Source organism: Siphateles boraxobius, unplaced genomic scaffold, assembly GCF_051911475.1.
Source record: "Siphateles boraxobius isolate OS27281-9 unplaced genomic scaffold, OSU_SipBor_1 8, whole genome shotgun sequence".
NCBI lineage: Eukaryota > Metazoa > Chordata > Actinopteri > Cypriniformes > Leuciscidae > Siphateles > Siphateles boraxobius.
This window is the reverse complement of record NW_027509208.1, coordinates 41194592-41213458: the sequence shown is the minus strand read 5'-3', so window position 1 is coordinate 41213458 and position 18867 is coordinate 41194592. Positions and strand designations below refer to the sequence as shown.

General features: G+C 38.3%; 1 protein-coding gene across 1 annotated transcript; it reads right to left on the bottom strand.

Moving 5' to 3' along the window:
• Nucleotides 1–1297: 1297 nt before the first annotated feature.
• Nucleotides 1298–18436, bottom strand: aida (axin interactor, dorsalization associated). Its single transcript, XM_077219529.1, has 10 exons — nt 18111–18436; nt 11444–11510; nt 10940–10993; nt 10612–10666; nt 9335–9398; nt 8424–8527; nt 4608–4730; nt 4412–4534; nt 3369–3486; nt 1298–2504 (listed from the first exon to the last, which is right to left on the bottom strand). Exons 1-10 carry the CDS (start codon nt 18215–18217, stop codon nt 2408–2410), a joined length of 912 nt encoding a protein of 303 aa, XP_077075644.1. The 5' UTR covers nt 18218–18436; the 3' UTR covers nt 1298–2407.
• Between the last annotated feature and the right edge of the window lie 431 nt (nt 18437–18867).

The following is an 18867-nucleotide window of genomic DNA, read 5'->3' as shown; positions in this document are numbered from 1 at the left end:
TTAGCAATTAATCATTTATTGCCCCAAAGAGTATTTAGACACTTAACAGACACCTACTAATATTTGAATGTCATTGATTTAGATAGCAAAGTTTAATATTTTGTATCTATTTTAATGAGCATGCACAAGTTTAAATGATTGACAAAAAGAAGTTTGCATGGTTTGAAATACTAAAACGATAGATGTGGAGATGCAAATAAGGAATGGGAAATGAGGATAACCTTTTATCATATAATGTGCAATACATTTTTATTTAAGTGTGAATCTCAGCATCTTCCTATAGAAAACTGCTAGGAACTCGTATGGGATTTCACTCTGGACTAATGCATTTTCCATAAATCCAGGTAATTTGCATTTAGAAAACATGCCAGCATGTGGTCATTCATGATATCCTTGATTCAAGCAGCATTGTCATTTATAAGAAATGGGACGTTTTAATAAAAGATGGGCATCGTCCATCAAACAGTCTTTACAGAAATGCAATACTTTTTAACCATTTAGTTGATTATGATGATTCTGAGACTCCAACATTGACATTTAAAGGGGTGGTTGATTATGATTTCACTTTTCTAACTTTAGTTCGTGTGTAATGTTGCTGTTTGAGCATAAAAACATCTGCAAAGTTACAACGCTCAAAGTTTAAAGCAAAGGAAGATATTTGCTTTTAAAGAAATCGTTTTTTAAGGACTACAACAAACGGCTGGTAACGACTACACGACATTGCTCCCGCGTTAGTGACACCACAAACCCTAACATTTACATAAACCCCGCCCCCGGGAACGTGATTTATAGATTATCATGAGAGAATATGCTAATCAATGACTAGAAAAAACTCCACATCAGCAATATAAATTCACCACCTAACCATTCAGAAATGTCCTGTTGCATTCTGTTGTCACTTCTTCTTGAGTCTCTCCATCATTGTCTGACTCCGGTGTGAACATAAAAGGCTGAAATTTTTAGTGTGTGGTGTGAGTTAATAGGAGATGCTAACACGCACACGCACGCACGCACACACACACACACACACACACGCACACACACACACAGAGGAGCTCTTGAAGCTCCGCCCCCTGTGCTGGGAGCAGCAGCTCATTTGCATTTAAAGGGACACACAAAAAGTTTTTGCTCACCCTCAAAAAATGACAATTTTAACATGCTATATAAAAATATCTGTGTTGGTATTTTGAGCTAAAACTTTACATACACACTCTGGGAACATCAGAAACTTATTTTACATTTTGTGAAAAAGGCATTATACCACCCCTTTCATACAACATAATTAAACAGCCTGATAGGAAAAGCATCAGTTATTTATTTCTTAATACATTTTTTTTTTTTATCTGGAAAAATCCTGTCAGAAACTGTCCCCAAGTCAATCTTCCACAGAAATCATTTAGTTGTAGTTAAACTTGGTTAAAACAGTTTGAGAAACTAAGTCGGACATAAATTACAAAAATTAAAACAGCACTTTCCTCAAACTAACCACAAAGAGCTGTAAGGAGCTAATTACAAAACCGACATGCTAATACTTCATTTGCTCGTTTCTCCCTTCTTATGGTCAAATTCCATATATTTACTGGCTTTTCTAATTAATTCTCAAATAAACATTATTGTGATAGATCTTCCATGATATTAATAAGCCAAAATGCCACATTTCAAACAAGTATTAATGCTCCATAATGCTAAATTTATATTAGCGAGGAGAAGTTATAGCCAAGGGAAAACTGTTTAACCAGTTGAGAAAACCTGAAGATATCTCAAAAACCAACCTATTTATATATTTGAGTTTGTTTGTCAGTGTTGTTTCTTCAGGGTTTTTATATACTCCATGTGTATATGATGCAATAAGCACTCCATAAAATCAACAAGCCTGTCTGTTAAACATTTACAGCTCGCCCAATATTTAACTTTCTGTCTTTATTTACACACCCTCAAATAGTTCCAAACTTCTATACTGATTCTTCTTCAGATTTAATGTTGCATTGCATTACCGACCCGATCGCATTAATCAATGGGTTATTTTTTTGTTTTTGAAGCTTTACAGATTTTTAACAGTCACTGAATTGAAAATAGATGAGAAAAATCTTCTCTCGAAATAATAACAGCATACAGGTTTGAAACATGAGGGGGAGCAGTTTCTTTAATTAAATAAAAACGTAAAAACCCAATGGGAAGTGTTGCGTAAACAAGTTATATCCCTTTTCATCGGAAATCATATTAATTTATACACCATTCAGTTTTTAAAATACTCGTCTCTCTTTCAGATGAAGAGCGGTGGAGACATCCGACTGTGTCCCAGACGTCAGATCGGAGATATGAAGAAAAGATATTGCAAGGAATGTGAGAGGCGACACTGAATGTATCCCTCCCATGTCCTTCATGTGTTTGGCCGTATGATCTTTATTTAGTCTTTGTGCAAAGTCTGGTTAATGTGCAGGTAAAGTGGTTTCTTCGTCAGGAGGTTGAGCTTTTTCCTCTTGAAGTCAGTTGGTTTCTTGTACCTAAAACCAGATTGCATTGCATATTAAAGGGATAGTTCACCCTAAAATGAAAATCAATTCATCATTTACTCACCCTGGTGTTGTTCTAATGCCATATCTCCCTTCTGTCTTTTATGGACCACAGGAGGAGGATTTAAAAAAAATAAAAAATGTCCCGCTCGCACTCATCCATAGCTACAATTGCAGTGAATAGCGACCGGCATTAGGCTTTTAAAAATGACAAAAGAGTATCACAGAATGATGACGCGTGTCATATACTTAAGGTGTTTTGGACGTATACGATATAGTTTGGTGAAAAACAAACCAAAATTGAATGTATTATAACAAAAATCCTGAGCTTGGCCATTGGTCTTCTGTGCTGTTCATGAGATTAGTCAGAATGAAACGCAAAAACTTCTTGTTACGACGAACACAACGGATATATTCACCTCAGAGAAGAAGCAACATGGGTTGTATTTCATGTCGTGTTTTTTCTCATCTCAATTTCTCACAGTTTGCGTGTCAGTCGGACTGAACTGCGGCGCTGAGTCTAGTGAAAGACAGAAGACCAACGGCCAAGCTCAGGATTTTCATTTAATAATACATTCAATTTTGGCTTGTTTTTAAATATACAACAAGTGTCACACGGGATCATTCTGATTCTTTTTATGTCGGTAGCGGTCGCTATTCACTGCCATTATATGGACTCTTTTTTTTAAATTCTCCTTTTGTGGTCCATAAAAAAGGGTATACGGCATTAAAACAACACCAGGGAAAGTACATAATTTAATTTTAGGGTGAACTATCCCTTTAACTATTTATGCGTTAGTTACATGTAGGTACAGTGTAGATGCAACAATCTGGAATAACTCATCTTGTACTCACAGTTCTATAACAATGGGACCTGGTTTGATTTCATCCATTTCCATGAAGGCAAAACACTTCGTGCTGGTGAATCTTTTCTTGGGTTTGTAGTGTTTGAATTCAAAGAAAATAGCAGTACCTGCAGAAGAGGGACACGTGATCAAGACCAAGTGCAAACATATAGTGTAATGCTGACACCTTACACTAAGGTTTCATTTGTAAACTACATAATTTACCATGAACTAACAATAATACTTCTAAAGCATTTTTGAATCTTAGTTAATGCATTATTAAAATCTGGACCCGAGTTAACATGAATTGACAATCGTATTTGTATTAACTAGCGTTAGCATTAGGGGTGTAACGATACCCTCATGTCACTATTCGATACATTTCACGATACTTAACTCACGATACGATATTATTGCGATACTCCAAGACATATGATAAAAGGTTAACAAAAAATGTACTGTTGATTAAAATGCTAGCTTTGATATTACATTGTGGGTTTAAATGAATAGGCTTGGACTCTGTGCTTTTAACCCAAGGACAATTGTGAGACCAGAATAAAAATATTCATGATTCTGAAGCTGAAAATACAGAATTATTTTAGACGAAAATTCTTGCACTTTTTCACTGACTAGATATATTTCAAATAATGTTTCAAATAATCAGACATTTGGTATTATCAGGACCCACAAATATTCCCCCATTGCATTATTATACAGTATATTCAACATTATATATTGTAGTTCAATGTAGTACTGACACTAAAACTCTGAAAACTTGAATTTTTTTCTCACACACGATACATTTATCCACGGTACATATTGTCACTATCCACGATACTTAGTTGCATTTTTGTATTGCGATTTATTGTGGCACGATATATTGTTACACCCCTAATTACCATTATTGATAATTGCACATTGTTAACGTAAGTTTAGTTTATTGTAAATTGCTACCAGTTTATTAAATATCATACATATCTTAATGTGACATCCATAACATGCACGACTGCAACAAGCAAACTTCTGCAGTTACGCTTAAGAGCAAAGTGAGACCTTTCGGTAGTTTTTCTAGATGTTTCTGGATTTCCACTTCCACGCTAAAATGAATATACGTGTCCTCTTTCCGCGTGGCCACTGGAGTCTCCTGAACTGGATTCAAGTCTATCCCGTTCAGATCTGAAGGAAAAGGGATGAATATGTAAGAAAATATCAGGGCAGAAAATCTGAGGTTCAGAAACGCGAGCTCTACCTTTAACACTGACTGTGATGTACGGGTCGATACACTGTCCTGCATCTTTCAGACCGATCTTCTCTATCGTCAGTGTGAGCAAAGTCATTCCCGGCTCCGAGGGTAACCGTGGCAACAGAGTACCTGTCAAAGACGTCAAACTTTAATTAAAACCATGCACGAATGAGAATTTGTTTGCTTGTTAACAAACTAAATGGATCAATTGGCACTGTTTAAAGTCTTAAGCTGTACGTTTTTATATTGTTGATATGTCTATGTGGTGTTTTTAATATGCTTTAAGACAAACCACGTGTAAATTCATTAAGTCGACAGCATTGCTGAGTATTTTCTGCTTAAAACTGGGACATACTCAGAAACACGGTTTGAAATCGCTGGAGTTTCTGACGTCACATACTACCTTGTAACCAATCAGATCAACGTGTGATCGTCAACGAGTGGATCTCTGAGCTGAATGAGTGAGTGGAGGCGGGGCTCATTTGCATATTCATAGAACCGCGTATAGTAAATGAGGGAAGGGTGTCGAGTTACATTCAAGATATTTTAAGGCATGATCAATTTTTTTCATTTTTTTCATCATGATGAAACGTTTACATATGTCATTTCGGTGATCAAAGATGAGTTTTAAGGGATAAAATTGTTGACTACTGGGGGACTTTAAAGGTTTCTCAGGAAATAGGCCATAAACATCCATAAAACAATCGTTAAGCTCATCTACTGTTTACTCCTATTACATTTAATTTCGCAGTAACAGAGCCAGAGTTATTATCTTTAACTGAAACTGAAGACTGAAAAATATCCGTACTTGAAATTAAAGAAACATTAAATAAAAAAAAACATCTTATTTTATTTCAGGCAAGGCAACATTTCTCATTTTAGTTTAGTTTATATTAAAATATTAAATTGACAAAAACCTAAGAAAAAAGTATATAGACATATTAAAGTCCCTGTAAAGTCAAAATGAAATATGTGTTCTGAGTTTGTCATATCACAGAAAAATGTGTTATTAGACACCCAGACAAATTTGAATGATAAAAAAAGCCGGCAAATACATAAAATAAGCTATCAAAATCTTGAAAAAATGAGCAGTAGTTTCTGCTCTCCTACGCTGGGGGCGTGTCCGCTGGCTGCGCTGAAACCACGCCCACTCGTGGTAAAGCTGCCGTTGCCACACTCAACTGTCACCCGCTACAGCCGGGAATGGATGCTCCTAGCAGCTTATTCGAGTTAATTATAACATAAGCACACAAGGCAACTTACACTCATTGGTGGGCACACACTGCGGATGATGTCACCAGATGTCGGCGCGACGGGAGGATGAAGGCCGAGGCGGGAGATAGTCGTTCGGCCCCATTCACCAGTAACACAACAGTGGATTATCAGTGAATCCCAGTTGTCTACGACGAAAGTTTATAAAACTGTCCTGTATAAAATGATCATTACAGAGACGGGTTTTGGTGGTGATCCTCAGCTCTCCATCAAGGTGGCTCTTCACAAAATTAATCCACCTCTTCTTGATGTGATTGTATTTAGGAAATTTAAATAAGGACACCGATCTGTTTTGTACATGAACGCATCCAGGTAGTACGCATTTCCGTGACGAAGACATAGCTAGCTAGCGAACTGTAGGCTGTAGTAACTAATAAGAGTACTGACAGTAACTCGCGATTGAGCGCCAAACCGATGTGAATGTGCTCTATTTATATTGTTAGGGGAGCGGCCAGCCTCAGGCTCCAGTGCGTCATCAGGTAGGGGCGTGTCCAGGAGCTCAGGGGCTCCAGTGCGTCATCAGGTAGGGGCGGGGCCAGGAGCTCAGGGGCTCCAGTGCGTCATCAGGTAGGGGCGTGTCCAGGAGCTCAGGGGCTCCAGTGCGTCATCAGGTAGGGGCGTGTCCAGGAGCTCAGGGGCTCCAGTGCGTCATCAGGTAGGGGCGTGTCCAGGAGCTCAGGGGCTCCAGTGCCTCATCAGGTAGGGGTGTGTCCAGGAGCTCAGGGGCTCCAGTGCGTCATCAGGTAGGGGCGTGTCCAGGAGCTCAGGGGCTCCAGTGCGTCATCAGGTAGGGGCGTGTCCAGGAGCTCAGGGGCTCCAGTGCGTCATCAGGTAGGGGCGTGTCCAGGAGCTCAGGGGCTCCAGTGCGTCATCAGGTAGGGGCGTGTCCAGGAGCTCAGGGGCTCCAGTGCGTCATCAGGTAGGGGCGTGTCCAGGAGCTCAGGGGCTCCAGTGCGTCATCAGGTAGGGGCGTGTCCAGGAGCTCAGGGGCTCCAGTGCGTCATCAGGTAGGGGCGGGGCCAGGAGCTCAGGGGCTCCAGTGCGTCATCAGGTAGGGGCGTGTCCAGGAGCTCAGGGGCTCCAGTGCGTCATCAGGTAGGGGCGTGTCCAGGAGCTCAGGGGCTCCAGTGCGTCATCAGGTAGGGGTGTGTCCAGGAGCTCAGGGGCTCCAGTGCGTCATCAGGTAGGGGCGGGGCCAGGAGCTCAGGGGCTCCAGTGCGTCATCAGGTAGGGGCGTGTCCAGGAGCTCAGGGGCTCCAGTGCGTCATCAGGTAGGGGCGGGGCCAGGAGCTCAGGGGCTCCAGTGCGTCATCAGGTAGGGGCGGGGCCAGGAGCTCAGGGGCTCCAGTGCGTCATCAGGTAGGGGTGTGTCCAGGAGCTCAGGGGCTCCAGTGCGTCATCAGGTAGGGGCGGGGCCAGGAGCTCAGGGGCTCCAGTGCGTCATCAGGTAGGGGCGGGGCCAGGAGCTCAGGGGCTCCAGTGCGTCATCGAGCCCCGTTTTAGACCCGCCCAAAAAATCCGGAAAATTGCAATGGTGAAAAACTGTTTAACGGTCTAACTCCACAATTCAGTACTTCACAGTTCACAGTCTTTGTAATATGTTTTAGCAATAAATTTCTAACATTTATAATGTGTTTAGAATTTTTTTTTTTAATTGCCTTTACAGGGACTTTAAATAAAACAACCATACACAAAGATTACTTAAAAAAAACTAAAATTTAAAAGAAAATATTAACAAAAACTACAATAGTATATCAATTATAGTTAGATACTAAAGTAACACTGAATGTGAAATGTGTGCTCGTTTTTTTTTGAGGCAGAAAATATTATTTAAGGCTTATCATTTATGTCCATAGCATAACAATGATCATATGAAGTGCATTAGAAATGCATGATTATGGAAAAAATTTAGAATTTGTTTGTTTTTGTTTAAAACGGATCACGATTGTGATTCTAAATAGACAACTAAACAAAACAACATTTAATTTACTGTTTAGTTACGAGGTTCGTTTTTTAAAAATCGGTTTGAGTGAATGATTCAATGACTCACCCATAAAGACTTCACTTGTTTCATTACTGGATGAATCGGCATTTTTGAACGAATCTCTTGAATGATTCAATGACAAATACAGAATTAACAGTCACTTGTCGCCACCTACTGGTGTAACGATGTAATGATGCAATCGCTGAAGCGCCATGTTACATTCAAAAGGTTATTTTCTCTATATACTTTTATCTCAGTACTTCTGTGATAATATGAATATTTGTAAGACAGAAATAACGCTACTGTGAGGTTGAAAAGACTGTTTGTGAAGCTGTTTCATAATTATACAAGACAACCGCTCTCTCTGGATCAGAACACAGATCTGAATGTTCAGTGTGATCGGACTAGTCAAAGCTTTAATAGACAGAGTCGAATTGTTGTCCTTTAGGCATAAGATCATGTGGGAGTTTGAAACGAGATCGCAATCTTTTAACTATAAATCGTACTGCTCTAAAGTGCATAACACATAAGTCCAGCTGAATGTCATGCACTATGCAGTGAATCACCTGGCACCCTTGAAGGGAATGATGGCGTTGAACCGGCTCCAGTACCAGCGTCCAGCTCCTCCTCAAAATCAAGGTTTTCCTCCTCACCTGGTGCAAGAATCTTCCTAACAACACACAGAATTAAGAATCAATAACAGTATCGGCAAAATCGTCTGTAAAAAAGAGTATTAGTATAGTAGATATTGTAAATATCTTCGAGGCATAATATTGTGCAGATCATCATTATAGAGAGCAACAGTCGAGTTCCCGAAAGTAAAATCTCCATAAGGAAATAGATTTTTAACAATAACTTATAAACCTTTAAAGACAGACCTACTGTGAGCTACGAGGTTGTTAATCAATGGTGTTTGCTTCTGCTGAAGCCGTCAGTCCACATCATTTCAACTTAGTTTTAAAATAATCATGTTTAACAGCTGAATTTGTGGTGAAAAACTACATTTCCCATGATGCTGTACAGAAAATTCCACCAATCAGACTTAAAACAAGCAACACACAACAAAAGAGCTCTTTAGCTCCGCCCACTCCCATGAAGCACTGCGTATATATAATCAACATTTCTAAATGAGTAGTTTTATATTTCTCTAACATTTTTAATTCTATTATGCTGTTTGCAAAGATTCATGGGATTGTAGTTCTTTCCCTCACTAAAGATGTTCTTGTACCTTGTCTGATTTTCAAATACTTTTTTGCTTCAAATCAAAGTTTGTAATGTTATGAATCTCCTCGTCGGCTTGATTCATGGCTTATAGCGCTTTAAAAAAGACTTTTTTGAAGTCCCTATGGGAGAAATGAATGGAAGAAATGCTTCCGGAACCAGCATCACTGAAAAAGGGGGCGGGCACTAATGCACTGGACTGACCAATCAGCATCCAGGACCAGAACTATCCATTCCATGAACACTGAAGAATTACCTCAAAGGCACTGGTTGGACATCAAACGGGAAATCTTTGTTGTAAGTCAGAATGTTCTTAATAACTGTAGAGAAACATAAGAATAGCAGTGATATATATATATATATAAACTATATAACAAGATATCAGCACTATTGATGTTTTAAATGGGTTTTAACCCTTGTAAGAAATTGTAGTCTGCCTCGACCCAGATTCCACTCCTAAATATATTGTAGAATAAGCTCATCCCCAAAATGGCTTAATTATCATAGAGATGAAGGAAGTGAAGTTATATAGTTTCTTCACCATTCACATCCAGAGCAAAGGCTCATCATCAATTGTAGAATGCGAATGTGTGTGAGACACAGAGAAACTTCTCAGACAATGTCTCAACTTCATTAACATACAGAACACAGCGGTTACAACAGGAGCAACTTCATTTACATGAAGAGTGGGAAACTGTAACAGGATAAAAGTTTGAGATTTGGATCTCAAATCCAAGGTGCAATGCTGTAATAAACTGCATTATTTAGATCTGCGACGTCCACATCATTTTTTCTTACACCCTTTAAAATGTTTTTTTGTTTTGTTTTTTAATGGAAGAGTTTATTGTACCTTTACTTAATAATATAAATGAACATCTAAAAAAAAATGTGTGTGCGTTTTGTATAAAAAACTATTTATTCAGAGGCACAAACTGAGGAAAAATAGGCAATTTTGTGCACATTTAAATTTCTAAAAATATGAAATTCTGATGCTTGTATTGCAAATCAATGAGATCTAATAACAGTATAGCAGATACTTATATAATATGCATATAAATGTCAGTCTTCACTCTATATCTCCCAATAATATGCCTTAGTAAGATAATATTGCTTAGTTTTATGATCATAGCTCTGTAGTTTTAAACATAATGCAATAAAATAATGATTGAGAGATGAACAAATAAACCTTCACCAAAAGCCTGATGATCATATTTAATACTCTTGATTTTTCTATAAAAAAAATGATGTATGATAATCAAGTAAACCGACGCTGCTTCAGTGCAGTGGAAGTATTACTAACAATATTAAAGTTATTCTTGTGTTTACTTGATAAAAATCAGTGCAGATTTGACAGCAAAAAGACACGAGCTGAATGTGGACGCTTGTACAATTACACTAAAAGTCTAAACTATCAATCAGAGACAGAAGATTGTGTGCGACAGGTTTATCAGCAGTTTTGATGCATGTATTAATATGATACGGTAAGGCTTTATAGGGTCAAATTCATTCATATCCACATATTTATGTACATACTGGGTTCCAGTTTTTTCAGGTCTTCTAACTTGAACTCCTCTTGTGATTGTGTGCACTGAGAAAGACAAACAGCAGAGTTAGTTGAGAGAAAATTAAAAAGCGCTCTGATAATTTGTTTATCATTATCAATTATTTTATTCACAATGTGAGATAAAAAATACCCTGCAGATGGGGTGATTTTAGAAATATCTTCAGCTAGATTTGTACATTTCCTGAAGAAACTGTAAGTGGTGTGCATAAGCTACCATAATGACTCGTGCAATTTCTTTAGCAAAACCACTAATTAACTTTCATGTCGTCTTGTAGAGTCATCCCAAACAATACTGACCTGTAAGGCTGCACTTCGCATTTCAAGGCATGTTGCAAACTTTCCCAGAGTTTTCTGGGGGGAAAAAATGTATATTATGAGATAACAACAGAAAGCAGATCTAAAATAAGTTTGGTCTCGATTTTAAACATTTAAGCAGTGTTAAATTGCATTTACTATCATGTTGGGCATTAAAATCACCATGAGACCAAAATGGACATTTTAGATTATTTTGCAGTATTGCAGTATTTATTATAAATGATTTATCCGTGCACATTATTATTTTTGTTAAATCCATGCACTCTCGTAAACTTGAATCAGAATATCTTTCCTCTTCTCTTCTCTGATGATGAGGGCGGAGCAACCTGTCACTCACATGAGATCAGCCAATAGCAAACCACAACCATCCAATCAATTCCCCACAGACAAAATCAAGACCCGCCCACATTTGTTCTTGTTCCAGGTGCAGTTTCATGCTGACTTTTAAAAAGAAAAGTGATTGTCACCTCTGGGAAACACACATACCTTCTGTTCCTCTGTAAAATCATGCAAGTTTGATGACTGCACTTCTTTCTGAAGTTGCCTTGCGAGTCTGATAAAGAAAAAGAAAAAAAATCACAGTCATAGGTTAAAGGCAGGGTAGGTGATATGTTTCAGAAACATTTTTTGTTATGTTGGTTGAAAGTCTCTTCAGTTCAGTTCAAGTTAAGTGGTCTAAATGTATTTATATATATATAACCCAGGCAGGAAAATTAAACACTGAATAAATTTCCATTCACAACATGTTTCTCTGTTTTATAGCTCATGATGAAAAAATAAAACGCATCAAATAACTTCAAATTGAAGAATTAAAACATTTGGAAAGAACTTTGTTTACGGACAAAATCCATGTTCTAGATGAAAATATAAGAATTTTCAGTTAAAATAAGGTTAATTAGTTAGTTAATGTATTTACTAACTTGAAATAACAACGAGCAATACATTTGTTACAGTATTTATTAATCTTTGTTAATGTTAGTTAATAAAAATACAGCTGTTCATTGTTTGTTTATGTTAGTTCATTATGCATTAACTAATGTTAACAAATACAACCTTTGATTTTAAAAACGTATTAGTAAATGTTGAAATTAACATTAACTAAGATTAATAAATGCTGGTGAGAAGTATTGTTCATTCTTAGTTCATGTTAACTAAGGTAGCTAAAGAACCTGTTGTAAACTTCTTCCTTCTTCAGTGTAGAAAAACTCAGAAGCGAAAACCAGGAGACTTATTTAAGCAGGATTCTTTATTTGCTGTAGTCTGCTCCGTACCCAAGTCAAGTGAAGTCTAACTAAGGCAGTATACATTGAGTTCATATATACATTTCAAGGGGGAGGGATTACATTGTGATGTAAATGAGCTGAGACAACGAGAACAGGAAAAGGCATAGACTTCTCGTACTGAGATGAGACAAATGGTCTCAGTAATAAAATAACAGGTGTTCAAACTTGCTCAGCATGACTCTTCCCCCGAGAACAGGAAAAGCCTAGCCTTCTCATACTGAGATGGGACAGTCAGGAATATCCCGCTGAGAACCCCTACCGTTTGCAGAGATTTCCTGGTCTCATCATTTCTAAACTTTCTCAATATAAAATACTATTGTATTGGCAATCTAAATTAAACATTTAAATAAATTTGTAATCCTACATTTCCCCCTTTGAGAGTTCTAAATAACTCTCACAAAATACAAATTTAGACACTTAAAAGTTAAATTCTTGTAACTTGTGATCATTACAGGCTCATGCTTCTGTGTTGCTGTTTCTGCAATTGCATGCTGACACAGAAACAAACATGCAAATTTAGGGTCCGTTAAGTTCTTAAGGGTAATAGTCTTTTCTGTTTGGGACTGTCATTTCTTTGTGAGGGGCGTGAGTCATTTGTTGAATGAAACACTTGATACTGTGGACGCATAGATAGTACGCTATTAGAAGAAATAACAGCAGAATTGCTATTTCCTTTATCCACAGCCAGGGTTTCCCAATCAAGTTTCCGAACCATGAAAAATTTACTTCAGTCATCTGGTGTAATTTTGCTGAAAGATCAAGAATGTCTTGTTGGATTTTGTTCAAGTTCTCTGTTGGATCCATTAAAACCCGGTGCAGCACTCAGGTCCGATGATGGTGCAGGCTCCTTCCGTTGCTAGAATGTAATCTAAGGCCACTCTGTTCTGTAAGATCATTATCTTGTGCGAAGCGAGAGTGTCTGTGATCTTACTGGTACGACAATCTTGATCATGTTGATGGATGACTGAAGGTTTCGTATGTGAGTCTCTGCGTTGTGTATTTTTTTTTTTCTTTTCTTTATCCTTTTGTGATAGTTGGCTCGGAAGAGGATCAAGTTGTTTCTTGAGGTTTTCTTGTGGCTTCATACGCAGATGACGAGGTCAGTGCGTATGGGTCTCGGGAAGTCATCAGTGGTATCTGCACAGAGTAAGAAAGAAAACAAAAGACAGGAGAGCAGTATTTGTTCAAACACTAGGGTTGTAAACTTCCAAGTCTGCTAAGCAGTAGAGCAGTATTTGTTCAAACACTAGGGTTGTAAACTTTTTCTGGGTCTGCTATTGTCGTTCCATCTCTCCCTATTTCTTAATTCCTTTGACACCTAAAGAACAGTGAGGTAAGGATGGACTAGGATAGGGCCTATGAGGGAAGTCTTCACCCCAGGGTTAACCCCCGAAGCTTATTGCATTCGGTTCTTCCCGGGGCTCCTCACTGGTTCTGTGTCCTAACCTATCCCTGTTGGTGCAGGAACAACCTTACAGTGTGTACAATGAGTCTAGGTTTTTCTTCCCTGACACAATACTGCAGCTGCTGTAATCAACATCACTTGATGTGGCCCATGTCACTTTGGTTCTAATGGAGGAAACGTCTTTGTACAGATCAATAATTGATTCAGGAGGCATCATTTTCTTCTGTGCTGCACTACCTGAACACACTTGTACAGTTGCATAGAAACAAGACTGTTTAGCTGCCATATCAGCAAGAGCATTACCTTTAGCTTCTGTAGTATTAGTTGTGAGATGTGCTTTCACTTTGATCACTGCTAATTTCTTTGGAAGTTTCATGGAAAACATTAGATCTTTCACTAATTCAGCATGCTTAATGGGGGATCCAGCAGAAGTTAGAAACTGTCTGGTTTGCCAAATGACACCAAAATCATGAATTACCCCAAAAGCATATCTGGAATCTGTGTAGATATTAGCAACTGATCCTGAAGCTAGCGTGCATGCTCTTGTTAGGGCTACTAGTTCTGCAGCTTGAGCTGAAAAATGATCTGGAAGACGTCCTGAAGCTAACACTTCCGTGGTGGACGTTACTGCATAACCTGCTCGTCTGTTACCTTTTTCTTTTACTTCACTCATAGGTGTATATGTAAGCGTAACACAATCGTGAGTAATTTGTCCTTCATCCTCTAACAAAACTTCAGTCATAGCAGACATCATACATGAGGACGGATTCGTGACAGGTGCACGTTGTAAAACAATATTCGGCATTATTGTGGACACTGCATGAGGGCTTTTTTTACGTTTACAGTCTGACCTAACACTATTAATGATGAAAGGCCTGTGCTGTAAAATAACATTTAAGGCTGTGAGTCTCCTTTAACCAGTGTCCCCCAAAGAAAAAAACTGAGATAGTCACTTTCCTTTTGTTCTATTAAACAAAAACAGAAGTTTTTTTTATCTCTGTTGCAAGTTAGTGGGGAAATAAAGCACTCACAGCCCAAATGGTTAACGCGTCAACCAGCTGCCCCAGTTTAATGACGAGGGGACGGGCTGCTTCAGAGTAGCAAGCAGACTGAGTAGGAGCTGAGTAACATTGTTAACTTGTTTAAAGTTCTTTTTGTTTTTCCTACACTCTTTTCCCCAATGTCCATGTTTACCACAATAATAACAACTACTGCCCTCTCTCTTAGGACATTTGCGTTTCTGTTGATTCTCTGTGTTGACCTTAAAGGATGCTGCTGCAATTTTTACTCTTGCCTTGACATCAGAGTCTCTTTCCCAAGTAGCTAACCTCTCCAAGTTGTTTTGTATGGTTCTAGTGGACCATGTTAAGTCTAAGAAAGGCAATGCTTTTCTATGTTCTGACAACAGACCATCAAACCATGTGCGAACTAGGGGACCATTATCTTCTAGCACCTTCTCTGAAGTGTCAGCTATACCACTGTATGCTGCTGCTGACTGGCAAAATCTTTGAGTGTACTCACTAACAGTTTCACCCTTCTTCTGTAAAGAACTAGTGATCTTCGACCAGTCAATTTTAGGTCCAACAATGTTCTTCAACGCTTTCAGAACTCCCTCTCTCAATTCATCTTTTCTGGCATGTTGTAGTTCAGAAGTAACAGCAGACTCAAAACTGTTGAATTCAGATTCAGTTAGAATTTGTGACATCAGCTGTGTGACTTCTGCCAACGACATGTCGTAAAGACGCATTTGACTGATCAATGCCCTTCTAAATTCAGAAACATCAGTGCGTACTGAAGGTAAGCTTTGGGATAGTCTTTCTATGTCTCTAGGTCCGAGTACTTTGGCAACAGTTTGGTTTTGGACAACAGAAGAGTTGGTAGGAACACTTTCAGTTCCCTCAATTCCCTGAGATCTTCTTGCAACACAAACCTTTACTGAATCTACAGGCTTATCAGTTACTGTTGGGATGTCTACATCTGTTTCAAAGAATGCTTTTAAGTCAGGATAAGTTTCATCTGACTGTTGGTCTTCTGAGTCACATTTGGTTGAGGCCTTGTTATGGCCCACCTTAGTGTGCATTTGTTTGTTCTGTTCTTTTAATTTAGCTATACACCTAGATTGTTCTTGTGCAATGGATAAGCTAAATTCCCTATGGCAACAGATTATGCCTTTCATGTTTTTCTTTCTGATACATGCACCTAACACCTTCTTGCATTCTTCAATAGACCAAATCTTATCTGGATGAATCTCATATTTCTGTGTTAGTTCTTGTCTAACTTTTTCAGTGACTATTAGATCCATCTGTTCTCCTAACAGTGTTTTAAATTCGCTATCTGACCACAAAGGATTAGCAAGACCACCTTTTTTAGTTGTGGAGATTAGTCTAGCACTTTTCTTAATCATTTTGTGGATTTCTTTGTTACCACACAAACAAACACTAAACTTCTCTGATTACAGAGGGTACGCTTGTTAACACAAATCAACTATTGTTAAACTTCCTTGATACCAACACATTACATTTAACTTCCCTGCCAGAAACAGAGGATGAAACACAAAATATTAGCACGTTACGCTAATCTTCCCTGAAAGAAACGGAAAGGATCTTTCACCTTCCTAACTTTTTAGAGGATAAAACAAAATTACTAGCATGTATTGCTAACTCTTCCCTGCCTGAAACAGAGGATCAAACTTTCCTCTCTAAAAGAAAAACTTTTAAAAGGGTAACCAAAATAAATAGCCTGTAAGACTACCTCTTCTCTGCTTGCACAGAGGCTAACAATATTTTAACTTGAATGCTAAAATCTTCCCTGTCTGCACAGAGGATACCAACAACTTCCCTGACTATTCAGAGGATCAAACTCTCTTCTCTAAAATACATTTTTTAGAGGGTAACACCACAAGGTAACAAACAACAAAACAAATAATTAGCAAAATAATACTAATCTTCCCTGCCTGACACAGAGGATATCTTTTTAACATGTGATGTTAAAAACGTCCCTGCCTGAACAGAGGATATATTTTCATCTTTAAAAGACAACTTTTAAAGGATAACTTTAGGTAATCAAACACTACAGCTGTCTGATAACTCTTTCTCTGACGGCACAGAGGATAATTTTTACTGGTTTTTCAACGGTTCTTTGAATGGAGTGAAACTCACCAAATTATTGTTGTATGGAAAAAATTCCGTCTGGAAACTCAGTCAGAGATCTTTGTTGAGCTTGGTTCTGGAACTCAGTTAGCTTTGTTGAGATCTTTGTTGAGATTCAGTTCTGGAACACAGTCAGCTTTGTTGAGATCTTTGTTGAGATTCAGTTCGCGAACTCAGGCAGCTTTGTTGAGATCTTTCTGGATTCAAAAGATTCAGTCTGGAACTGGAAAGTCAGATCTTTGTTGAGATCTTTGAGCTTTGAAGTTTCAAAAGTTCATTCTTTGTTGAGTTTCAGTTTCTCCATCCGGGTCACAGGCACCATCTGTTGTAAACTTCTTCCTTCTTCAGTGTAGAAAAACTCAGAAGCGAAAACCAGGAGACTTATTTAAGCAGGATTCTTTATTTGCTGTAGTCTGCTCCGTACCCAAGTCAAGTGAAGTCTAACTAAGGCAGTATACATTGAGTTCATATATACATTTCAAGGGGGAGGGATTACATTGTGATGTAAATGAGCTGAGACAACGAGAACAGGAAAAGGCATAGACTTCTCGTACTGAGATGAGACAAATGGTCTCAGTAATAAAATAACAGGTGTTCAAACTTGCTCAGCATGACTCTTCCCCCGAGAACAGGAAAAGCCTAGCCTTCTCATACTGAGATGGGACAGTCAGGAATATCCCGCTGAGAACCCCTACCGTTTGCAGAGATTTCCTGGTCTCATCATTTATAAACTTTCTCAATATAAAATACTATTGTATTGGAAATCTAAATTAAACATTTAAATAAATTTGTAATCCTACAAACCTTATTGTAAAGTGTTACCGAATTTTCTTTGTTGTTTGTGTTGCATGAACAAGTGCACATACATAACTACGTTAAAACACTCAAAGAAAAAGCGAGAGAAGAGTGTGAAGAGCAGAAATGCTGAAGCTGTTTGTGTGATGGTGTGTGTCAGTAAGTATTGACCTAAATAGCATGAATTCAGATTGAGTGTGTGTGAGATGAGAGTGAAGCCCCGCCCCGCGCTCGAGGAGGGTGTGGCGCGCGACATAATGCAAACAGGCTGTCAAACACTCAACAGTTATTCACTCACTCACTGCATCTGATGCACATCTACTACAACACATACAATCCAACCATGCAAGATCATGCAAAATTAAGTAGAAAAAAATCCAACTCTCTGTGATTCCAATGCATCACTTGTCATGTCTTGTTCTATTAGATTGTTTTTTAGAGGAGAGAAAAATTCTATCTTGCTCTGATCCAGAGATCGCCGAATACATTTTATAAATTTTAATCAGAAATGCGCAACTTACATTTGATATTCATCGATGGCTTCCACCAGCTGCCCCCACGAATCAAAGTCTGTGCCCTTTCTAAAACTCGCGTGCCATTTCTGGACGGTCTTGCTGACATCTGACATCTTCTCGGGTTAAAGTTGCGCGAAGGCTTTGGTTTCTGACATCGCTGGTGGAGTTTTATCTCCAGCGCCGCATTGTTGCGCACCGCCGGGAAACACACTGGGCTCCGCTGGGAAACACGCTGGGCTCCAGAAGCACCGGTGGCACCGACACTCACTGCCACAGGCCTGGTGCGAGTGCAACCGAACTACCTGCGACTGCACCGGAAGACGCGCCCACTAGTGGCGTTTTCAAAATAAAAGTCATATTTCGACTTCCAAGAATAAAGAACACGCGAGAGAGGGATCTCGTCAATATAATTTATTTTAGTAGTGTAACTAAAGTTACTACTAGTGTAGCAGTGTAATACTAGTAAGTAATTGCGTTAAAAAAAAATAATAATAATAGCGTTATATAAATAAATTTTACTTTCCTTAGTCAGTAATGTGTGATTAATAACACATCCATGTGAATTTCTTAAGCAATTTTTTTTTACCAGTGTGTATGTGTGTGAATATATATATTATATATATATTAGTGGTGTCAAATCAATTAATCACGATTAATCGCATCTAACATAAAAGTTTTTGAATATATAAAGTATATATATATATATATATATATATATATATATATATATATATATATATATATATATATATATATTTATATA